This window comes from Paroedura picta, chromosome 1, assembly GCF_049243985.1.
Source record: "Paroedura picta isolate Pp20150507F chromosome 1, Ppicta_v3.0, whole genome shotgun sequence".
In the NCBI taxonomy this organism is placed as follows: Eukaryota; Metazoa; Chordata; class Lepidosauria; order Squamata; family Gekkonidae; genus Paroedura; species Paroedura picta.
Genome location: NC_135369.1, coordinates 168,320,379 through 168,344,533, shown reverse-complemented (window position 1 = coordinate 168,344,533; position 24,155 = coordinate 168,320,379). Strand labels below are relative to the sequence as shown.

Sequence of the window (24,155 nt, the reverse complement as noted above, 5' to 3'; positions counted from 1 at the left end):
GGTGTTTGTTCGCAAAGAAACTGGGTTCCCCGCACGGACTCCGGGAACGGAGAGGCTGCCTACAGGCGGGCGACGCTCGCGCCGAGGTCCTGTAGGAAGGATCGTCCCCCGGATCAGGACGAGCAGAATTTGCGCAGGAGGGCGCTGGCCAAGGTCCTCTCCTCCAGCCCGCATTCGGGATCTCAGGATCCTGCGCAGATCCTCATGGGGTCCACTTTTCCAGACACACCATAGGCTGCCGACCTCCGCAAAAGGTGGAGGTGGTTTTGCTTTGTTTGCTTGTTTAAGGGAGCCGGACAGCGGGCTGTTCGGAGGGGAATCGAGCCGACCTCCAAGGGGTCGGTGCCCAACCCGCGGGGAACCCGCGTCAACAGCGGCAGCGCGATCCGAGGCAGGGCGACTGCGGATCCGAGCCTTGGCGCGTCCCCTCGGGGCTGCGCTGGAGGGAGGCGTGGAGCCCCTCGGAGATCGCAGGGAAGGCCGGAAAGGTTATTCCAGGGGGCTCCCAGAGGTCCCAACATGCCGCTGATTTACTCGCGAGTAGTCCGAGTCAACCCAAGCACACCGCCCGGGCTGAGCCAGTCGCCCGGCATCTCCCCCCCCCCCCGCGCCGTCACTTGCAAAGTGCCCCTCGGAGGCAAGATCCCAAGCCGGCAAGATCCCAAGCCGGGATCGCCTCTCTTCCCCGGAGATCGGGGTGGGGGGGAGGGAGGGATACTCCGAGGGGGGGTCCCCCGCCAGGGCTCCGTCCCCCGAGGGGCGGGGAGGAGGGCGGGCCGGGCTGGCCAGCCGGGAGCCGAGCGAGCGTCCAGAAGCCGGAGCTTCCCGGCGCGAAACTTTCTTGCTCTCTCTCTCCCTCCCCTCCCCTCCCCGCCTCAGTGCGCATGCCCGGGGGTGGGGAAGGCGAGGGGAGAGGGGGCAGGCAGGGGGTTGAAATAAGGAGGCGGCCGCGGGAAGGGCTCCGTTCAGTCGGAGCTCTCCTGCCGCCAGGCGCCTCCTCGCCTGCAGCCTCCCTGCCCGGCGGGGGAAAGAAGGGGCGCCCGTCCCCCGGACTCCCGGCTCCGGCGCCCGCGTCTCGGCCTGCCCCACCCCGCCCCCTGCCCTCGCCCCAAGCCCCACCGACGGCGCCCACGGCCCGGCCCGGCCCAGCGCGGCGTCGCCCAGCAGGATCGGGGACCGTCGGCCTTCTGCGGAGCAGAGATCGCGACTAGGTAAATATCGCTGCGCCTCTCCCCCTGGCCCAGCCCACGGCCGGCCCCGCAGCGCCCTCCGCTCTCCCTCCTGGGCCCCGACCGCCCCGTCCCTTCCCGGCATCCGAGCGAAAGCGCCTCTCGGGCCGGCCGCCGGAGGGGTCCCTCTCCCGGACGGGCTCCGGCCAGGCAGGCGCAACGGGCGCGCCGCCACCGAGGCAGCCCGGAGGAGCCCCGCGGGGAGGGACGCCCCGGGACGCCTGCCCCAGCTCGGCCGCCCTTCTCCGCCTCGCCCGCCTGCCTTCCCCCGCGCTTCCACGGGAGCTGAAGGGCCGGCCGGGCGCTGGGAGGGTCCGGGGGCCGCGGAAAGGGCGCAAAGGCCACGAGAACGGGCGCGGGCGCGGGGGGAGGGGTGGAGCACCCCATCCTTTTTTGGGGAGGGGGGATCAAGCCAAGTGACCTGATGGCATCTTCTGTCTGTGCATACTTAGGGTCAGGGGGCCTCTGCATATAGGGATAAATGTGGGTTTGGGGAGACGGCACTCCAATGCTTCCCCAAAACCACCTTTTGCTGGGGGGCAGCTTTGGAGTCTCCCCCCACCCCACCCCACCCCCCATACCGTAGCAACCAACGTTGGGGATGAAACCAAAGTCCAGAGTCCAGGGTAGAACGCGGCCTCCGGATCCGATGCGTCTTCACTCCGAAGTGAGTTCGCTACCCCCCACTCCCTCCCCAAGTGAGAGGCTCGGAGGGACAATTGGGAGCCAAGCGGCTTCTTTCCCCTTTCAAGCTAGCCCTTTTGAACGGGGACGGACCCCGGGAGCTCCGCCACCCCGCCAGTCCGGAGCCCTGGGAAGGCGGCTGCGCTCGCTCCCTCTTCCGCCGACCAGGCCGACTCGTGGGAGAAGCGGGGAGGGAGGAGGGCGGCAGAGGCGAAAGGCGCCTGTCCGGGTCCAGCGCGGGGGAGACGGTCCGGCCAGGGCGCAGGTGTAGCGTGGGGCCGACCCGAATCGCTCCGCTGTTCTGCAAAACGAGGGCCGGTCCGTTCGGAGCCTTTGTGTGGCCAGAACTCTCCCTGATGCGGCTCAAGTGGGTCGCCGTGTTAGTCTGAAGTGGCACGATCAAATCAGAGTCCGGAAGCACCTTTGTGACCAACCAAGATTGATTCCCTGCTGTGTGTCGACGCGGGTGCAACAGAAAGGAAGTTTTAGAAGCTGATTCGGTTTGGCTGGGGGGAAAACAAAACATGCGTCTAAACGGGGAAGGAGTGTCGATTTCAGCGGTCGAGAGGTCCTTCGTGAAGATCCGCGAGGCCTACCGGAGCTTCTTCACGCTCCTCTTCTTCCTTTGAGACGACGCCGTTGAAATCGGTTTTCCCTAGCCCAGAACCCGATTCTAGGCGGCGGCCGGCCACGTTGATTCGGATTGGGGTGGAGAAACTTGGTTGTCCTTCAATCCTCGGGCTTCTCTCTGAGATCCGTTTCCAGTTGATCTCTCCTAAAGACTTTTGCATCCCTGTCACAGTTGGGCCTCTGGGTTCAGTCTCTGAGGGGGGCAGATGTACTTGTGTGTGTCTAAATACTTCCCTCCTCCCACTCCCCAATTGGCGTGTAGAAAAAGCACCATGTTTGCCAGGAGCGATGCAGCCCCGTCCTTCTCCCGGCACTGAAATGATTTAATTCGACAGAACAGACCTTGGCGAGGGGCCGGTCCAAAATGTGAGCATTAGACCTGTCGCTCAAACCCACCGAGGCAGGGGGCCTATTTTGGATGCCGTGCTGTTCCGACGAGGGCGACATTGTCACCTCTGTGTGTATTCGTGTGTTTGTGTAGATGTCGGTGTAGTAATTTCCAGAGGGGGCCTTTCTTATGGGTTTTTTATTGGGGGGGGGGGGGTGTCTTTTCTGTACCTTGCAGTTGGCTACGGGCTATGCTCGGCCAGGCCAACCGCGGGCTGCTTTTCAAATCCAAGCCCATGGAACAGCGGGTCTTGCTCGCGAGTAAACACGCGCAGGATGGGACTCCCGGCAGCACGACTCTTCATGCCCCGCGGGTGGTGGTGGTGGTGGGGGGGTCTCTTCACAGCCTCGACCCGAAGGCCGATTTTGTTGTGTGGATGAATGCGGGGCGATATGTGCCAGGCATGTTTTAGCATCCCGGTGCCAAGAAGGGTCCCGCAGGATGCAGCCCTGGCCTTTCTCGGGAGTCGGGGAAAGTCGCCCCATCCTTTCTGGGGGGTTCCCAACCCTGCCTCTTTCTAGTCCTGTCCTCCCACGTCAAAGTCTTCTTCTTCTTCTTCTTCTTCTTCTTCTTCTTCTTCTTCTTCTTCTTCTTCTTCTTCTTCTTCCGCATGTCAATTTCACCAAAAGTCCTTCAAGCCTTACTGTCGTTGTTTACGTAGGACATTTGTAAGCCGCTTTTCCCAAGGCCTGTCCGAGAAGGCGGCAGAAGCAAGCCCAAAAGCCACCGAGGGCTCCCAGAGCTTTCTGTTTCCTCTGAACATTCTCACAGATGATGGGCAAATCCTACACACGTTGGCTAATGCGCATTCAATGTGCTTCTGCCGCTGGGTTTTCCTCCGCAACCCAGGAAAATCTCCTTCTAAAGGGCATTCAAGGGGCATTACCCAAGGGACGTGGAACAGAGAGAGCGAGAGGGTTTTTGCAAGGGACGCAGCCGTGCCCGAGGCCGGCCAGCCCTATCGAAAGGACGGGAGAGTGAGAGACCTTGTTCTTTTAAAAACTCGGCTCCGACAACTCGGCCTCCACATTTGACATTTCCACCCTCGCCGCTCCGTTTAGCGCGGCCTTCCGCGGGTCTAAATTCGCTTTCCATTTCGACACAGGCAGGGTTTCCCCGCGGGGCTGTTAGATCCGATTTGTTTTGCCATATAGCTGCAGGTTTCTGGAATCGGCCCAGTCTCTCCCCTTCTCCCCTTGCAGGCAGAGACGCCGCCCCAAATCCTTGGCACCCCCTTTTCTCGCCGTCTTCCTTTCGCGCAGCAAAAACTCCAACCGGGCCCCGAACGCGGGTTGCGTTTGGAAACGGACCTATTTCTGTAGGGCCTTTCTTTCCCGGGGCTGGGCGTGTGGGGATCCCGATCCCGTGAGCCTTTAGCCGACGCCTCGAGCGGTCGGGGAAGGAGAGGTGGCGGGGGGAGGGCAAGGGTTGCGCCGGTGTGTGCAAACAACCCCGAGGGAGGCCGCCTGGCTTGTCAGCACCGATCGCTCGATAACACGTGAATGATTTCGGGGGGGGGAGGGCGCCCCCTCTCCTTCCCCTCCCCCCGAGCAGCGCCTCTGGAGCCCGCCCAGCTCTCGTTAGGGGCCGCAATGAAGGCTCCCTCCGCTCTCTCCCTCCCAGCCGCCGAGGAGGGGGTGCCGCGCCAAGCCCCTTCCCAGCCCCGACGGAGCCGCCTCTCCCGGGCCGGCCCCGGTGCCCTTTCCTGTTTTGTTTCCTGCGCGCAGGTACAAGGCCGCGCTCCGTTTCCTCTCCGCCGCCGCCGCCGCCTGCAAGCGAGGCCTTTCGGAAGGCCCTGCCCGGGGCCCGGGCGTTGGCGGCAGAGGCGGCTCCGGGGGAAGCCGCGCTCCTCAACACTCTCGCGGCGGCTTCGGAGCGATTCTCGCTTTCTTGCAAGCGCTCGCAAGGCCCAAGCGGCGGAGGGGCGGCCAGGGTCACCTCCCGCCCCGAGGAGCATGCAAAGCGGTCTCAGGACAGAGTGGCGGGGTGCCAAAAAGGGCAGGGGGTGGTGGGGGTGGTGCTGGTGGGGGGGGGTTTCCTTTTATACGGCAATGAAGGGCCAGATGGAGCTTCATAGGGCAAGGAGGCGAATAGCGTCGCTTGCGATTTGCTGCGGATCGAACTTCTGTTTCAAAGAAGCTTCCAACCCTAAATACGGCGCTACCCTAGGCAGAGTCATTCCGGTGTGAATTTCGTTGGAGTTGGTTTGGGGGAACCCTGTGTAGGATTGCCGGGGGAGGGGAGGTTGACCCCGTCGTTCTTTTTAGGAAGGCCACCCAACAAAACACAACCCAGCGAGGCAGCTCTCGGGACCTTTCATCCCCCACTCCCTCTTTTTTGGCACCCTGTTTAAGGAGCTGTCGGGAGAATCCGCCCCCGCTACTCCCGGGGCGCTCTTTCGCTTGGCCTTCCCTCGAAGGGGCCAGGCGGCTTTTGCTTAGGGGTCCCTCCTTGGAAACGCGGCCCGTCGGAACACGTCGGAACCCGGGAGGTGGATTTCCGAGCAGGCCCCCCAAAGGGCACAATCCCTTCCGAGGCGGCCACGATGATATATCGTCCCTTAAGACGAGGCCGGTGGGATCCGAGGCATTTGGGGTTTGAAAAAGTGCCGTCGAGTAGATGCTGAGCGCCAACGAAGGGCGACGCCCGATTTACAGAAATTAGCCCTCCCCTCCCAAAAAAACAGTGCCTGCCAATAGAGATGAGCCTCTTGTGCGTTTGCCTCCCGCTGACCCTTCCCCTCGGGGGAGGCCGCCGCCTTCCATGCGCCCCCGACGCCTTTGCCATCGGGAAAGCCAGCCAGCTCCGCCACTTCGCCCACTGCTGCACTCGGAACCAATCCGAAGTGTGTGGGGGGGACCCCCCCCCGTTCATGATTTAGGAGCCCCCGTTCATGATTTAGGAGTCGAGCTATTCATCTGCAGCCTTTAAAAAATAGAGGGAGAAAAGGAAGAGGGGGGGGGGGGCGAGCAAAGGCCATTATGGGCGCCTTGAGAATTCAGACAGAAAAATCCCCGAAAGACGGCCGTAATATGGACGGGGCGGACGGGGAGATTCGTTGCCCCCCTTCGTTTTGGGCCGACAGGGAGCAGGAGGAAAGCGCTGGCCGCAGCCGAGCTCGCTGGGGCAAGAGGTTCACCCCAGGGGGCCAAAGAGATCGACAGCCCCCTGTCCCCGAAACAGCCCATCGATCTGCCCTCGGCGCCAGAGCCGGATTGCGCGCCTGGAGGCCGGCGGAACTGGCTGCCACTGGGACCCCGCGCAGCCCTCTCCTCTCCCGCTGCGCCGATTTCACTTGTCGCAAGCGAGCGCCCCTGGGGCCGATCCAGCTGGGTTCGAGTCCAGAAACGCCTTAGCGCCCAGCAAAGCCTCCTGGGGGTCTCAACCGTGGAGCGGGAAAGCGCAGCTCGATTCGAATTCAGCCGCAAGTTTAGACTCGAACGAGATTTCGGGGCGGGGGGCCAGTTTTGGAGAGCCGAAGCTCAGCTTGGATTCTCCACCGGCTATTCTCCCTCCCCGCCCCGCAAAAATAATAAAATCGCGTGGGCCGCGTCTGCCTCGTCTTCCCGCAAGGAGGCCAGCCTCGCGACACGTCGCCTGGACGTCCCTTGGGTCCCCTTCTTCCTTCCCCAGCGCCACCCGGTTCCTCGGGGCCCGAGGACTGTTCTTGGCGCACATGCTTCCCGTTGTGGGCTGGGCGGACCAGCGGGAATTGATTCTGCGTCGACAGACTCAGATGGCAGGATCAGGCCGGCTCTCGCTCCCCCCTGCGTTTCTGGCGGCGTGCGGGTGCGGGGTAAGGGGCGGCCAGGGTGCTGGCAGGGCCGGGCCAGCAGGTGGACAGGTGCAAAGGATCCCCTGCAGGCGGGGTAAGGTGGACGGGAGGGTGCGCGCCTTGGGTTCTTCGCCAGGCAAATTGGAAACGTGTCACCCCCTTCTCCCCCCCCCCAAAAAAAAAGGTCGCCTTATGATAGGCCGAAAGCAATGATCGCGGGACCTGAGATCAGTGCCGGGCAGGAAGGGCCTTTAAAATTAAAAATAGATAAGGGAATAGGAGAATCAATCTTGGTGGGTTTCCCCCCTCCCTCTCCTTTTCTTCCTCCTCAATGAGTATTCGGAATCTGGACAGGATCTCACCGTTTTTGCTTTCCTTGGCCGCCTGGACCGGAATATATTTATCTGGAATTGATCGACGTGGGAGCGACCTGGTTGGAATGCATTTACAACCTGTAGTTTCCTTTAAAAGGAAAGGTGGGGAAATCAGGGAAGGGCCCTGGGAGCCCGCTGATTCCCCCCCCAGGAGCCTCGGCCCCTCCTCTCAAAGAGGTGTAATTTGATCTGCACCTAAGCAATTTGTATGTGTGTGTGAGTAGGGGGGGGGATTGCTCCGTTTCCAGATGTTTCTACCAATAGCTGTTGGTTAAGTCAACCAGCTCGACTTGGACCCAGGTTAAACGCGGCACGTAGAGGACCGCTGGGGGGGGGGGAAGGAAATTTCCACCGGAACTGGAGTGTGCCTAGACTGAATGTATAAGGACACTTCAAATCCAATTTACTATTCCTTCCTCCCTTAAAAGGATTATTTATATTCCACTTGCTTGATTTGCGTTCTCATCCCCCTGATAGGCAGATCTGTTTGGAAGTTTGTCGAAAAGGTGACAGGGAATGGAAGGATGTTTGGGAGGAAGACACCGATTTGGATCCTTTGCTTCGGTTTACACGGAGGGGGTCTCTTGAGAGCAGGCCCTAATGAATCCAAGGAGCTCATTCTGCACCTGTCGGATAATGCCCTTTCAATGTGCTTTGGCAGCTTTTCCTGGGCGAACCAGGAAAACCCGCTTTTAGGTGCATCGAAAGTGCATGATCCAGGGTGTGTGGAATGAGCTAGGACAAACCATATTTAAAGTACATCGAAAGTGCATGATCCAGGGTTTATGGAATGAGCTAGGACAACCTACATTTAAAGTGCATTTAAAGTGCATCATCCAGGGTGTGTGGAATGAGCTAGAACAAACCATATTTAAAGTGCATCAAAAGTGCATGATCCAGGGTGTGTGGAATGAGCTAGGACAATCCATATTTAAAGTGCATCGAAAGTGCATTATCCAAGGATCGGTGGAATGACCCAGGACAACCTACATTTAAAGTGCATTTAAAGTGCATCATCCAGGGTGTGTAAACGTTTTATGCGCGCAGCCCTGGACTGCATGTACCATTTGCGGGGAGGGGGTGGCGTGGGAGAGAGCGAAAACGCCTGTAGTTCAACTGACTTCCTTTTTATAGCCGAGTGAAGGGCAGAAGCCTACGGGCCTGCAAAGCTAGTCTGCAACAGAAGTCAATACTATGGAGCTGAAACAGGAGTCTGGGAGTCTTCCTGGGGGCACCTGAAAGGCAGACAGCTCTAATCCCTGGGATGGTGCCTTACACAAAGCAGTGCCTCCTTCTGAGTAAACCCTCGTAGGCCGGCTTGGTTGCCTGGCTGGCCCTCCTCCTGGAACTACATGGCAAAGCAGATGCCTTCGGATTGTATTGGCAGGCCTTGCCAGCCTGTCGGTCTTCAAAAGGAGCCACCAAATTGGCTCCGGAGGCTACTAAAATCCCAAGCTAATTTCGCACCCGCTTCCCATGCGCTTCAGCACTTGTTTGCGAGTCAGATTTTCCTGTTCCGCGCAGGAAACTCCAGCTGCAAAGGGTGGCCCTTTGAAGGAGCCTGAAATTACCCCAAGAGAGATTTCCCGACTCGCCTGGCAGGTCTCCCCCTTGTTTAGGAGGTCCCTGGAAATGCGTGGGACTTGATGCCAGCGAATAGCGCAGCCTTATTTGCCCCTCTTCACAGCCCCTGACGGCAGGCTCCTCGGGGCCGGGGCTTTGGGGCTCTTCCGCTCGGCGCCTGGCCCCACTGAGGGGCGCTCTGTCCAGGCAGTTTGGGGCAGCTGGGGGGGGCACTCCGCAGAATCTGTGGGACACTCTGAGGCGGGCTTGAAAGGGAAGAGGCGTCCGGTGCCTCGCTGGCAGGGTTCAGCCCTGCCCCAAAGATTGCAGGAGTCCAGCCACACTTTGAGCAGCAGCGGAGCCACGGTTTGGGGACTAGACTAGAGCCCCCAAAGAGAGGCAGCGTGGGGTTGGGGTTAAGAGCTGCCGCCTCTAATCTGGAGAGCTGATTTGATTCCCCGCTCTTCCCTATGCAGCCAGCTGGGTGACTTTGGGCCAGTCACAGTTCTCTCAGAGCTCTCTCAGCCCCACCTTCCTCACAGGGGAACTTTTGTGGGGGGGGGGAGGACAGAGAGGGCGATTATCAGCCGCTTTGAGACTATTTCGGGTAGCGAAAAGCGGGATATAACAACCAACTCTTTGTCTTCATCACCATCCTTTTGCCCCAAGGATTGAAGTGAGTTGCCAGCCATGGACAGAAGGACCCCCCTTTTGCGGGATCTTGCCCCATCTTGCCCCTGCCCCTTTCCTGGACTCTTCATCCCAATAAACTTCCCAATAAAGTAAGGAGCTCAGCCGTTTCCTTTCTCCTGTGATGGTAATTCATAATAACAACGGGAACAGTAGCCAAGTTTTCTTCAAGGTGGCAGCTTTCCTGGACAGACACCCTTCTTCGGAAACACGAAAGCTCCCCCCTTGAGCAAAACTTCAAGGGGCCACTGGGCGCACGTTTTCTTCGGCTACTACTCCTGCTGTTCTACTGTAAGCCGCTTTGGGACTCCTTCGGGGAGAGAAAAGCAGCATCTACTATTTCTTCCTCAGACACAAGAAAGTTCCCGCCTTCCTTGAATTACGCTTGGTTGGTCTTAAAGTTGCCACAGGACACAAATTTTGTTCCCCTACTTCAGACCAACGCAGCTGCCCACCGGAATAGCCTTAGTGGTAGGATTTAGCAGTAGCCCTACCACTACCACTACCACTACCACTACTACTACTACTACTACTACTAGTAGTAGTAGTAATATAATAATAATAATATCTCTGCCAGACTGCCGGCCCAGAAGTTATTCGTTCAGTATACCTAGCGATTCTTGAGACTTGGGGTGTTCCCCTCCCAAACTCACGGGGGACCTCTGGTTTCATTGCAGCGGGGGCGGGGGAAGGTGGGAGCGCGGAGTGGCTCTGAGGACTCCCAGGCTTCTCTCATTAAACGCGGAGAGAGAAAGAAATCTGTTGATAAAGATCTGTTGACATGAAACAGAAGGGAACGGCGGAGGTGACACCGAAATAAACAGCCGGCTCTTTCTGGCGGGTCCCCGCCGACCTTGCGGGATTCTCGCCTTTGATGTCCCACCGGGGACCCGCCGCCGCTGAGCCGAAGCCCAGCCGGGCCGCCCAAGGGGGTCTCCGACAGCTCTGGAGCGGCCTGGCCCGTCTGCCTGCCTGCCTGCCGCGCTCCCCGCCGCCTCTTTGCCCTTTGTTCGGAGCCAGGCCGCTTTCCCAAGCGCGGGATCCGGAGCACAGAGGAGGCCTCTGCCGGAGTGGGTCAAAGAAGGGGTGCGTGAGGCGACACCCATTCCAAGTCGAATACAGGTTCGAATCATCCGGCCGCCTGTTCAAAAAAGCCACCTCGGCAGTCCAAGGCAGCCCTTCCGGCGTGGCACGGCCGGTGCCAAACCAGAAACGGGATCCGGATTCCTCGCAGCGTGGTGGTGTGTGTGTGTGTGGGGGGGGGGGGGGAGGACAGAGACACTCCGTCCTGGAAAAGGGAAGCGAAGCCCCTGGACTCGTCCCCCGTGGGGAGTCGCGTGCAAAGCGCTGCGGTTTCCTTTTGCCGAGGATCGGGTCCCGCGTCCGAAGAGGTGGAAAAGGGGGCTTGGGGGGGGGAGCCCTGCCAAGAATCGCGCGCTTGGAAAGGCGCGGGGAGCCCAGACCCTCCCGTGCCGGAGCGTGTGCGGGGAGGGGGTCGTTGTCTGTGATGCGAGGCTTGCGTGGGATTTCGAAAAAGCCCCGGGAGGCAGGATCGCGGCTGCCTTCCTGGCTGGGACGCGAGGAGCCCTCCCCAGAATCCACGACAGACAGAGGGGGAGGCCGAGATGGGGGGTGGGGTGGGGGAACAGGCCAAAGACCTTGCCCTAAGCCCCCCTCCCTCCCAGACCTGGAAGAGAGGCCGGTGGCCCCCTGGAGCGCGCGCAGGGGAAAGTGAAAGCGGCCACGCGGCGGATCTTGGCTCCTTTCACTTCGCGGCGCACACGCCGCCCGATTCGAACCGGCCCAGGCCAAGGTGACCGCGCTCACGCGGGGACTGGAAGCGGCTTCCTTAGGAGGCCAGTCCCCGCCGGGCCCTTCCGCTTCGCCAGAAGACGGCAACTGGACCCGTCGATTTCGCGTGGCCGGCCCAGCCTCGGGCGGCTCCGGCCCCGACGCCGACTGCGCTCCGGAGGCTGAGCTCCCGTGTAAACGCGCTTCGGCTCAGCCCGGGGCAGGAGGCCTGGGGGAAGGGCGGCCGTGGAGGGGCTCCGTTTCTGGCTGGGAGCCAGGCTCGCTCTCACTCTGGATCTCTCTCGAAGGCAGGGGTAGTCAAACTGCGGGCCTCCAGATGTCCTCCAGCAAAAGCTGGCAGGGGCTCATGGGAATTGTAGTCCATGGACATCTAGAGGCCCGCAGTTTGACTACCCCTGCGAGTCTAAGGGATAGCGAGAGGGAGATTTGGGGCAAAGCGGCCTGCTCCGCTTTGGCCGCTCTTCGCCGGCGCTGAACGAGTTAAGGCGGAGAGAGGGGGGAGGGGGGTTTAGGACGCCTCGCCGGGCCTGCGGCTGCTGCGTTTTCATCGAGCGCGATCCCAAATTTGTCCAATTAGAAAAGGCAAATCCGGGCGAAATGTCAGCCTCGTTTATTCTGGGTCAGCGCGAAGGCATTCCTGGGGGCTGCGCCATTCCTCCGCTCGGCAGGCCGGGTTGCGGCAGGCGGCGGGAGAAGGTGGGCGCGGGGCAGCCCTGGGGCCGGGGGGGGGACCCGCTTGCTCCTCGCCCCTCCCCGGAGACCCCCGTCCCCCCTTTCCGCGCCTTTTGCTGCTTTGGGGCCTCGAAGACGTTGTGTGATCATCCCCCCCACACATACACACACCCCTTGTTCAAACTCCTTTTGCAGCTTTTCAAAATCCAACTCTCTTGACCCGGGCTAGTCAAACTGTGCCCCCCCCCCAGATGTCCATGGACTACAATTCCCATGCCTGCGAATGCTGGCAGGGGCTCATGGGAATTGTAGTCCATGGACATCTGGAGGGCTGCAGTTTGACTACCCCTGCTCTTTCTCTCTGGGCTCTCTCAGCCCCACCTGCCACACAGGACATCTGTTGTGGGGAGAGGGGGGGCATTTGTAAGCCGCGTTGAGGTTCCTCTGGGGAGTGAAAGGCAGAGTACAAACCCCAACTCTTCTACTCCTCTTTTTCTGGGGGACTCGGATTGAGCTATTCCTATGCAGACCAGCAGGGCTCCCCTCTGAAACTAGCAGCTTGTCTCCGACAGCAAAATTAGGCTTTCTATGTTGACTTGTGTTTGCCCGTGTGCAGGACAGGTTAAGCATTGGTAGAGACTAGGTGGGAGAAATGGTAAACCTCTGAGGCAAAAATCAGTTATATGAATAGCTAGCCCCAATCCTCTTTTGGATGCACCATGCATCAAGCACACGACCCCACAGAAAACTAAACCTTTTTATTTCAGTGGAAGAGCCAGGCGGGCTGAAGCCCCCTAGACTCTCCCAGGTGCCCCAGCACTCTAGCCCAGGGGTAGTCAAACTGCGGCCCTCCAGAGGTCCATGGACTACAATTCCCATGAGCCCCTGCCAGCATTCCATGGACATCTGGAGGGCCGCAGTTTAACTAGCCCTTCACAGGACTTAAAAAAAAAGATGCTGCAAACGTTCTAAGTCTTTGTCTAACTGGTCACTGAGGACAAATATAGTGCGTTTCTTCAGAGATTTCTCTGCTCCCCCCCCCTCCCGTATTATAGTGCAAGGTAGTGCAGAGGGCATTTAGACCTGTCCGAACCGAGCTGCTTTTTCACTTTGGCTCCAAAGGGAACGAGGGACATTTCTTGGGCTTGGTGAAAGGATGCACAGGGATGCATGTGCTTGAAGAATTTGCAACATTTCATTCCCTTATGAGCTTTCCTGGCTTCGACTCCACTCACTTCTTCAGGGGCAAGGAGGAGAGAGCTTCATGACAAATAAACTCCCTGGTCCAGCGGGGGTGGGTGGGTCCTCGCCAAATGCAGAACCAGGAGGAGGAGAAATGCCACGAGGTCTAATTCGGATCTAAGGAAAGGGACAGTAAGAGTCCATTCGCCAGTTAGGAGAAGCAGAATAGCACCTGTTAAAAACTTAAAACCCCTCCCCACACACATCTAAGCACAAACCAACCCTGCGCCTCCTAATTGTTACAACACTCCACCCCTTTAACTGCCTAACCTCCCATAAGGTTGAAGGCGATGTGCTGCGTGCAGAACGGGGCAGATGCTTGCGGCAGAAGGCCGACACGGTTGCAGCCACCCCGCTGCACTTTTGACACCGACGTCAACCAGGCAGAGGTCAGAAATCTCGGCTCCCGCTGAGCCGAAGAGCTCCCCTCCTAACCTTATTGGGGGGGGGAAGCATGTGATCAAGTCGCCTCCAGGTCCCTTTTAGGTTGGCGGCTCCCGCCGGGGTTCCGACCGGCTCCTCCTTCCCCCAAGAAAATTCTAACTCAGTCCTCCCCTTTCTTGTCGCGGGGGAAGGAAGCCCCTCCGCCGGGGCAAGGTCTTGAAGGCTGCGAGGCTCTTAACCTGCAGCCTCTGTTTTCCCAGGGCAAACTGGAGGTCAAGGTGGAGGTGGCTGCAGGCGGCCGCAAGCCAAAGCAGCCGGTTTCAAATCCCGTGTGTTCTTGAGTTCTCGCGAGAAACGTGGCTCTGAATCTGCTCTTTCCATGCTGCAGCTCAGAGAGAGAGAGAGAGAGAGAGAGAGAGAGAGAGAGAGAACGCCCATTGGCTGCCTGAGAAATTAAAGAGCCAATGAAAAAGCAGGGATGCCTTTCAGAGAGCAGAAGCTAGTGCGGGGTTCCCCAGCCAGTCCTTCACCTACGGTTGCCAGCTCTGGGTTGGGAAATACCTGGAGACTTTGGGGATGGAGCCGGGAGTGGGTGGGATTGGGTGGAGCATGATGCTACGGAGTCCTCCCTCCAAAGCAGACATTTTCTTTTGGGGAACTGATCACTGTCGCCCGGAGCTGAGCTGTAATTCCAGGGGATCCCCAGGTCCTGCCAAAAGGCTGGCATCCCTAAGTCCCCACATTTCAATTGCTCATTTTCCGTCTGTTCCCACGTCAGGTTTCAGTGAACTGTAAATGGGAACAGTAGGAAGGTCTCCTTTGTGGGTACCGAACCTCATCATGACAACAGTTCCTGCTGGCAGCAAAAGACAGGACCAGCAGCCATGGGTTTAAACTATGTGCAGAATGGTCAGAGTAGTTCAGCAGTGGAATGAGCTGCCTAAGGAGGTGGGGAGCTCCCCCTCACTGGCAGTCTTCAAGCAGCGGCTGGACAGATATTTATCCTTGATGCTTGAGGCTGATCCTGCATTGAGCAGGGGGCTGGACTAGATGGCCTGTCTGGCCCAGTCCAGCTCTAGGATTCTGTGTCTTTCTGTGTCTTCCACCAGGCATTTGGCTGAGGCCAGGCACAGTCAACAACATTGCAGGGCCCCTGCCCCCCCCTCCTAGAAACCCACCGAGATTCCTGGACCTGTTTGTATTACTATTGTTTAATGTTATACTGTTACCTTGTTATCATCAGTTAATAATATTAATGTTATGGTCATTATGTGTATGGTTCCATGTACAGTTTTCAGTTCTATGTAAACCGCCCTGAGCCTTCAGGGAGGGCGGTATATAAATACGAATAAATGAATAAATAAATCTGTTCTTAGCCCAGGAATCTTCTGTTTCTTTCCCGCAGGCCCCCTCTGCTCAAGCTTCTTCGCCGCCATGGGTAGTAAGACTCTGCCCGCGCCAGTGCCCATCCACCCTTCCCTGCAGCTCACCAACTACTCCTTCCTGCAAGCCTTCAATGGCCTTCCAGCAGTGCCTTCGGACCACCTCCCCAACCTCTACGGCTTCAGTGCCCTGCACGCCGTTCACCTCCACCAGTGGACCCTGGGCTACCCGGCCATGCATCTGCCCCGCTCGTCCTTCTCCAAAGTGCCCGGCATGGCCAGCCTGGTGGATGCCAGGTTTCAGCTACCGGCCTTCCCTCTCTTCCCACACGTCATTCATCCCAAGCAAGAGGCCGCAGGCATGCCGCTGAAAGCCAAGCCCAGGTTTGATTTTGCCAACCTTGCCGTGGCCGCCACCCAAGAGGACCCTTCGAAACTCGGACAGATCGACGGCCAAGGCTCCTCGCCGGCTTTGGGCTCCTTGCTGGAGGTGACCAAGCTTTCTCCCGAGAAGAAGCCCACCCGCGGGAGGTTACCTTCCAAAACCAAGAAGGAATTTGTGTGCAAATTTTGCGGCAGACACTTCACCAAGTCCTATAACCTTTTGATTCACGAAAGAACCCACACGGATGAAAGGCCGTACACCTGTGACATTTGCCACAAGGCCTTCAGGAGACAGGATCACTTGAGAGATCACAGGTAACGTCCGTGCTTTTGCTGAGTTCGCGGCAAGGCCTGTCGGAGTGACAAAATCGTGTGCATGGCAGTCATAGCGTACAACGTAGCTTCCGATAGGCCCGCCGTCTACGGCTTGAATGACTTAGAATCATAGAATCATAGAGTTGGAAAGAACCTCATGGGTCCTCAAGTGCAACCCCCTGCACTATGCAGGACACCCACAACCCTGTTGCTCATCCACTGTAACCTGCCACCTCCTTGCCAAAAGGAAATGCAATGGGCTTTCATCCTTGTGAGTCAGAGCTGTTCCCTTTTCTCCTTGGTGTGAGGTAGATTTATCGATTTATCTGGAGATTTATCGATTTATCGATTTACGTGCTGCCCTGAAGCTCAGGGAGGTTTCCATAAAATGCAGAAAACAGTGCATGGAACTTAGTTTTTCATAGTAATAATAATATTAACATTATTAACATTAAACTGTAACAGAGGTAAACAGGTCCAGAGCAGAATGCATGGGTAGATTTCTGGGAGGGAGGGAGCAGGGGGCCCTGTAGATGTTGCTGGTCACCTGGTCTTGACCCGATGCCTGATGGAGGAGCTCCCTTTTGCAGGCCCTGCAGAACTGTTTAAGCTCCGTCAGGGCCCTGATCTCCTCCGGGAGCTCATTCCACCAGGTGGGGGCCAGGACAGAGAAGGCCATGGCCCCGATTGAGGCTTCTATGATGTTCTCTTCCGGTTTCTTTAACTTGCTTACAGCCAAAAAACCCAAGAGTAAAACTTTTCAACCAGGGATCCCCAGTGGGGCGCTTGCCTTTCCTGGTGCCCATCCAGTGTTGTTGGAAAGTGGACAGCAACAAAGGAAGCTTTTGCCCCTGGAGATCTGATTGGCTGTGCAGATTGTTAAATACGTTGCTTGGGCAACGGCTGCCGCCTCAGCACAAAGATCTTACTGAAGGTAAGCTGCAGCGGCCATTTTGTGGCTGGCTCCTGCCCAGCCATGTGGTGGCAAACATTTTAATTCCAAAGGTGGCCTCAGGCTCAAAAACATCAGGGGGGCCTGAGTTAAATATTCCGTAATAGGGTATGTTCCACCGCCAGTACTGTTTTCCAAAATTGTGCACAGCTAGTAATGACCTTTGTGAAAGGTCAACTTGCACATGCAGCTGCCTTATATTGAGTGAAACTCTAGCCAGGTGAGTATTGTCTGGTCTGACAGATAGGTCCCCTAGAGATCCTTTTTAAAACTATGGGTGCCAGGGATTGAACCTCCTGGTGCATGCAAAGGAGATGCTGAGCTTTGGCGGGTAGCTATGTTGAGAACCAAAGAGGTTGAGGGGTACCAAAGGATCAAAATATATCTTAAATAAACAGAACTTGAAGTAATTAATTCTTAATTAATTAAAAACCATAAAAAGGGAACTCTTATTTTCCCTAGAGGTCACACATGTCAGCAAAACTTGCACACCTTAAGTACAAAAACACGTTTTGATCGATAAGATCTTCACCAGAGGTCAATATAGTACAGGGTTTCTCAACCAGGGTTTCGTGAAACCCTGGGGTTTCTTGTCAGCCTTGTCAGAATCCTAGAATTGGAAGGGAAACTGCAGGCCATCTAGTCCAACCCCCTGCTCAATGCAAGATCAGCCTAAAGCCCAGGATAAGTATCTGTCCAGCCGGTCCTTAATTAATTGTTTATATATATTTTAAATTTGTTGAATATTTATTGGGTTTATTGGATGATATGACCGTATATGGTTATGCTGACCTCCCCCCCCCCAAAAAAAATGGCCAATGATGGGCCTGGAGAGGGTGGGAATGGGAGGGGCCCCAGGTGGGCGTGTCCACAGCTCTGCTTCCTAACCACATTCTGCATGATCAAGCCAATTCTGGGGTTTCTCAAAGTCTGAGGACTGTTTCAGGGGTTTCTGAATGGTTAAAAAGTCAAGGAGCTGATATAGTAACAAGCAGTTATACATAGAATAGAAATATAAACATTCTTTTTTCAACCAGGGGGTAAAAAACATCTTAAGTCAAATGCCTTTATGTTTCCTGGATCTGCAGTGTGCGATTATTGGTTGTTATACACCAGACCCAATTTTCAACAGGCATCTATCTGGGTGGAAGCAGATAGAACGGTTTTGTTCTCTGTGTGAAAGACCAGAAGTCTTCCTCGCATCACATTTGGCTTTTTGGGGTGTACTCAGGGCAGGGAAACGCTGCCAGGGGGGCAGGAGGTGGGTGTGGGAGAGGATCCATTCCCAGTGACCAATACCCAATGTATCCCTCCCTCAGTCCCCCAGTGTAAGGGGCACAGAATTACCACAACGTTACGTTAAGCCCATGAAGCAATTTGAAGGGCCAACGGGGACCATGTTGTGCGTGGATATACTGATGAGTAAAGCTCTGCCAGCTTCATATTGTTGGCTCTGAAAAAGTCTGAATTGCCCATGACAGGGCAACAATGATGATGAAGAAGAAGAGTTGGTTCTTATATGTCACTTTTCTCTACCCCAAAGAGTCTCAAAGAGGCTTGCATTCGCCTTCTCTTCCTCTCCCCACAACATGCACCCTGTGAGGTGGGTGAGGCTGAGAGAGCCCTGATATCACTGCTTGATTGAAACAGTTTTATCAGTGCTGTGGCGAGCCCAAGGTCACCCAGCTGGCTGTATGTGGGGGAACGTGGAATCAAACCTGGTTCTCCAGATTAGAAGTCCGCACTCCTAACCACTACACCAAGCTGATTATCTGAGAATGTGCCCCAGCATGTAGTCAGATTCCTTTACTTTGTGCCATATAAATCTGATACTGATAGCTGGTTCCTGGAGGCCGAACTGACCATACTTGGTTATTTACTGTGCATATATTGCATATATGTGCAATATGTCTGGAGTGATTAAGTATTCAAAGTGAGTTTGCACCAAGGCTTGAACCAGACGGGAGATCCCTCTCATTATAACTCAGGTAGTGCCAGGGATCTGTAGTTCAGTCCAAGGTGGAGCAAATTTCTTTTCAGTCCTGCTTTCCTGCAAATTCCATGGGGCTGGCTTCCTAGTTTGGTGTAGTGGTTAGGAGTGCGGACTTCTAAACCGGGTTCGATTCTGTGCTCCCCCACATGCTGGGTGACCTTGGGCTCACCACAGCAGTGATAAAGCTGTTCTTACCGAGCAGTGATATCAGGGCTCTTTCAGCCTCACCTCCCTCACCCGGTATCTGTTGTGGGGAGAGGAAAGGGAAGGCGATTGTAAGCCACTTTGAGACTCCTTCGAGTAGAGAAAAGCAGCATATAAGAACCAACTTCTTCTTCTTCTTCTTCTTCTTCTTCTTCTTCTTCTTCTTCTTCTTCTTCTTCTTCTTCTTCTTCTTCTTCTTCTTCTTCTTCTTCTTCTAGTGTGTCGGAGCACGGCAGCCATGTACCCCAGTTCTGTGTTGAACTAAAAGAGCACAAATCCCACCTGGGTCTTGTGCATCTATATTCATACCTCTTCATAGTGCATAGGAAATATTCATGTTTGGCACATCAGGAAGTATAGTTCAGGAAAAGATGATAGCTTATCCTTTGAACAACAAAAATAGATTTATTTTGAAAGCACACACCTTGAATAAATCTTTGTTGGTCTTAAAAGGTGCTATTGGACTCAATTTTTGTTGTGCCACTTCAGACCCAAACAGCTCCCCACTGGAATCTATCCTTTAAACGTTCACACTTGGACAAAGATTGCTGAAGGTATTATGAATTTTGACAGATCAATACCAAATCCTGGTTCAATCCTTGGCTACTGAATCCTCTTTTTTCCCATAGGTTTCCGTGTGCTTGCTCTCTAGTGATGTCCACATGGATAAGCGCAAGCTATAACAATGCTCATCCTCCAGGATTTGCATGCCTATTTCCAAGTCATGGCTCTCTACCAAGAAACTGGCAGTGAATTCTCAGCACCCTCGGGGGAAAAATTATAACCTGGTGGAATGTGCTCCCTGGAGAGCTGAGGGCCCTGATGGAGCTATCAAAGTTCCACAGGGCCTGCAAAACGAAGCTCTTCCGCCAGGCCTTTGGTTGAGGCTAGTGCCCTTCCTAGGAATATCACAGTCCCTCCTTGGACTCAGTTGTACATCTGCACTCCCACCCTGAGGGAGGTCTGCTCTGGGGGAGGGATTTTTTTAGGCTGCCAGTCTTCTGTGGCTACAGGGGGCTTAGAGCCCTGGATATAAGAAGTTTTATGTGGGGGATTTCATGGGGGAGTTATGTTTTCAGCCACCGTGAGTTTTCAGAAAGTGGCAGGATATAAGTTCAATAAATAAAAAACAACAACAATAATTCCCAGAGTCCTCTTGGGGGGAGCCTTGACAGTTAAGCTGGCATCACACCAGTAAATATGTACAAGGTACTAAATTAGGAACATTAAGAGGTGCCTTCTGTTTCCTATTAGTTGAGTATTGAGGTTTCAGGCCTTTTGTTTCCATGGGTACCTCCCACCCCCCCTCCCGCCCTCCCACTTTTACTTGCTGACAATGATGGTGAGCAATAAAGCATGAGTGAACTTCTAAGGAACTTTCCGAAACCCACCAACAATGAATCCCATAGGATTTGCGTTTTAGTTATTTAATTTATAGACTGCCCTACCACAGGCTTCAGGAACAGTGTGTTTATTTAAGTCAAGCTGCACGTTCACAATGATTCTTCGGTCTGTACAGAGGCGGAGAGGGGTACCTGGAGAGTCCAAGGCTGAAATGGTGGATTGGGATACAAGGACTGAGAGGGGATCTTGTAGCCATCTTCAAGTATTTAAAAGGCTGCCATATAGAGCATGGAGCAGAGTGGTTCTCTCTTGCTCCAGAGGGACGGACCAGAACCATTGGGATGAAATTAATTCAAAAGAAATTCTGTCTAAATATCCGGAAGAAGTTCCTGACAGGGGGGGTTTCTCAGTGGAACAGGCTTCCTCGGGAGGTGGTGGGTTCTCCATCTTTGGAAATTTTTAAACAGAGGCTGGATGGCCATCTGACGGAGAGGCTGATTCTGTGAAGGCAAAGGGGTGGCAGGTTACAGTGGATGAGCGATAGGGTTGTGTGAGTGTCCTGCATAGTGCAGGGGGTTGGACTAGATGACCCATGAGGTCCCTTCCAACTCTAGGATTCTATGATTCTATGATTCTATGACCACTAACCACTTGATTTCGTGGATTTATTAATCTCTCCCTTGGAGTAAGCCCCTTTTAAATTTATTCCCGAGCGAGCATGGGCTCTCGGGACGATCCTGCGGAGATCAGCAGGACTTAAAATCAAACCTGTAACCAAAAAGGGACATGGCATTTGGGAGATGTTTCTCTCCCAAGCCAAATCCCTGATGTACCTTGGGGTAGAACAGTTGTCACAAAGTCCTTATTTTTGTGGCGGCAAAAGGAATCGCATTTTGCAGTACAATTTCATCCAGACCTTGGACGAAAACAAAAACACTGGGCCACGGAGGGAGAATGTTTCTCTTGGTATAAACACGCCTCATCCTTTCTATAATGAATAATACAGGGGTAGTCAAACTGCGGCCCTCCAGATGTCCATGGACTACAATTCCCATGATCCCTTGTCAGCAAATGGAAGGACGGTGATACACGTGTCAGCGCAAATGCTGGCAGGGGCTCATGGGAATTGTAATCCATGGACATCTGGAGGGCTGCAGTTTGACTACCCCTGATATAGAAGAAGCATTTGACAAAGCTACAATTAAAAAAAAAAGATTGAAATAAACAGAACTATGCTTTGAACATAAGCTATTAGAAAATGTAACACAAGGTTGCATGAATTTTAACAGGAAACCTCTTGCAATAATGTCTAATGCTTTTGGCTCCCAAGGTATTTGCCGACCCCCAAGAACATGTCTTTCTGTGGTGAGGTGAATATCCTCCAGGCTTTCAGAAATGACCGTGAAAGGCTGTATCTCTCCAGAGCGCTTTAAAATGGCTCTCTAGACCAGGGTTTTCTGACTCTGTACCCCAAAAGGTTGAATGGACTAGAAGTTTAAAAAAAGAAGCAGCCCAAGGGTAATTTGCAGAGATCTCTGGTCCTTATGTGGGTGCTCTTCAATTTGATGATGTTAACCATTCAGTTGTGTTTGACTCTTGGCAATCCTACGGCTTAGCAGTCCCAACGTCTTTCGATCCTGCACTGCTTCTTTTAGTTTTATCGTGCTCTGGCCAGCATCCATTTTGATCATATCTCACCAAAATGTGAGCAGTAATTGACTGGACTCTGGAGACATTGTTCCCTATCGTACGGACACAGGTCACAGTATCGTAAGAGGACAAGGTTGTACCACCACTTGCCTTTGCACCCTTCTAAGAAAAGTGCAGTCTGGGCAAGGAACTCAGCCCGGTCATAATGCTGTACGATTGTGCGTGCTTGCAGCTGAGAGTTTCCACCCAGCTCTCTTCTGTGGGCACAGAAAAGCTCTGCTGGTGCCTTTGAACTCTCCTGCAGCCCAATTGCTTAAAAGAAGGATTCAGCCCAAGTGCACCTTGCTTTGCACATGGAACACAGCAAGTGGTGTGTACAAGAGACTTGTAGATACTGAAGCTACAGGAGCACGGCGTGGGTTGAAAGTATCCTCAATAGCAGGGGTAGTCAAACTGCGGCCCTCCAGATGTCCATGGACTACAATTCCCACGAGCCCCTGCCAGCGTTTGCTAGCAGGGGCTCATGGGAATTGTAGTCCATGGACTACCCCTGCTCAATAGGATCATCAGCTCTTGTTGGGGAAATTCCCAGCTATTCAGCAGTGGGGCCTGGGGGAAAGGAGGAGAAGGACCTCAGTTGGGCATAATGCTGGACAGTAGCCCTTCAAAGAAGCTGTTCTCTCCAGGGGAATTGATCTCTGTCATTTGGAGATGCTATGCAATTATGGGGGGGGGGTCTTCATCCTACTACCTGGAGGCTGGCAACCACGACACCAATGTTATTCCCCGTCTAAATTTATTGCTATTATACATTTTGCTTTTCAAGTCTCAAGGCTTCCATTGGAGGGATTTCCATTGGCCCTTTGACACCCCCTCCCCCTTCTTCTGAGCCATTTTAAAGCAGGAAGGCCACACGGCCACTTTTTCATAAATACGTCTCTCTTGTTTTCTCTCTCCAGATATATCCACTCGAAAGAGAAGCCGTTTAAGTGTCAAGAATGCGGGAAAGGGTTTTGCCAGTCCAGGACTCTCGCTGTTCACAAGACGCTCCACACACAAGTCAAAGAGCTCAAGCCCTCCAAAATCAAATGCTAAAGCTTCCAGCTCCCCAGGACTTCATTCCCCTTTCTGACTTTTTGAGGTCAAATTCAGACCGAAGACAAAGGGGGGACACGCTGAACGTTAATTTAATTTCTGTGTTCTTTTTTTTAAAGAACCGAATGCACACAAAATACAGCCGGCTTTCCCACACCTTGAGCAATAACATTGGTTTCCTTCCGAGTGTAAAATCCAGCATCGCTTTGATAAACTTCCTATCAAAAGGTGGTGCTCAAGCGTCGGAGAGCAACCTCCCGTCGGTAAGACGCAAACAGCTCCCAACTCGCTTCTGAAAGTATCGCTTTTAATTTTTTTTTAAAAAAAAAGTTTTATCCTTCTGTGCGCGTCAGTTTAAAAGCTTATACACTTCAGATGAGACAATTTTTTTTATAGAAGATCGTTAACGAAAACCCGGCTTTGACCTGTGGGCACTGCTGAGACAGACGGGAAGTCCGCTGAATGCATTCTGCCTTTTTAAAAAAAGACAACGGCCTGAACAATTCTCCCAAGCACAGATCCTGGGGCTGACTGCAAATCTCAGTGCCTCTTCAGTCTTCCGTGGGGAAGTGCCCTTTGTGTGCACTTCGGCAAGCCCCCTGGTGATTCTGTTTGCTTGTTTGTTTGTGCTCTGGTGCCTTGAGAGGTGGTTTGTATTATGTGGCTTTATTTAAACAAAAACAAAAAAAACCCAAGGTGGGAAGGGTGAAGGGAGGGCTCATCAGCAATAAATCAAAGTGACTGTGAGTGCAGGGTGGCTTTAATGGTACTTCCAAGTGAGTGTCTGCCCTGATTTTTTTTTGGGGGGGGAATGAGTGGATTCCCGGGGCAGGGTGACAAATCTCAACCTGAGAGCTTTATCTGAAGTTGTTTTGTTTCCTAAGCAGTGTAAAGAATTGAGACATTCCAATATGTGGTTTTTTGTTTTGTTTTGTTTTGTTTTGGTTAAAGTTCTTGCTAAGTGGCACTTTATGCTGATTCTTGATAATGAACATTTATCACTGGATTTATTTGTGTGTGTTTTTTTTTAAGTATTAAAATAAATCGGTATTTTACAGGCAAGTCTTCGTCGGGTAATGTTTCCACTCTCTGCCTGAACTTTAAATTGTGACATCCTGGTGCTGCGTCACTTTCCGAAAATGTAATCCGCAGCTGTAGGTGTGAGAAGAGCTACTTTTAACATTTGTTAATCATAAAAACATTTTTTTAAAACAAGATGAGTTATCTAATTAAGGTTGTATTCCTAAGAATTCTTGAAATTGAATATGGTAGGACTTTCTGCAGCGTCAATGCGCAGGACTGCAAAAAGCCACTGCAAAATTAAGAGGGGACATTAACCAGTTTCATAGCGAAGGGTTTATTTCACATTTTTTTAAAAGGGAGAAAGTTGGTT

The 24,155-nt window shown here is 54.1% G+C and overlaps 1 protein-coding gene and 1 long non-coding RNA gene across 4 annotated transcripts in view; one reads left to right on the top strand and one right to left on the bottom strand.

The window, feature by feature from the left end:
* The first annotated feature begins 1,080 nt into the window (after positions 1-1,080).
* Positions 1,081-23,824, top strand: OSR1 (odd-skipped related transcription factor 1). Of its 2 annotated transcripts, none has more exons than XM_077311314.1 (3): positions 1,081-1,211; positions 14,849-15,524; positions 22,627-23,824. In XM_077311314.1, exons 2-3 carry the CDS (start codon positions 14,878-14,880, stop codon positions 22,760-22,762), a joined length of 783 nt encoding a protein of 260 aa, XP_077167429.1. In that variant the 5' UTR covers positions 1,081-1,211; positions 14,849-14,877; the 3' UTR covers positions 22,763-23,824. The 2 variants fall into 2 exon arrangements, with proteins under 2 accessions (XP_077167429.1, XP_077167437.1); XM_077311322.1 differs by lacking the exon at positions 1,081-1,211 and adding an exon at positions 13,368-13,448.
* Positions 18,677-24,155, bottom strand: part of LOC143824258 (uncharacterized) — a 48,716-nt gene continuing 43,237 nt past the window's right edge. Inside the window, exon 3 of one of the 2 annotated variants that reach the window (XR_013226741.1) lies at positions 18,677-19,057. This is a non-coding gene — a long non-coding RNA (uncharacterized LOC143824258). Of the gene's footprint in view, positions 19,058-23,780; positions 23,915-24,155 lie in introns of those variants that run through there. The other variant, XR_013226740.1, reaches the window with a different exon arrangement.

Coding starts and splice junctions, on each gene's coding strand:
- OSR1 (XM_077311314.1), top strand. CDS start 14,878: ATGGGTAGTAAGACTCTGCCCGCGCCAGTGCCCATCCACCCTTCCCTG. Junction 15,525..22,626: donor GATCACTTGAGAGATCACAG/GTAACGTCCGTG, acceptor TTCTCTCTCCAG/ATATATCCACTCGAAAGAGA.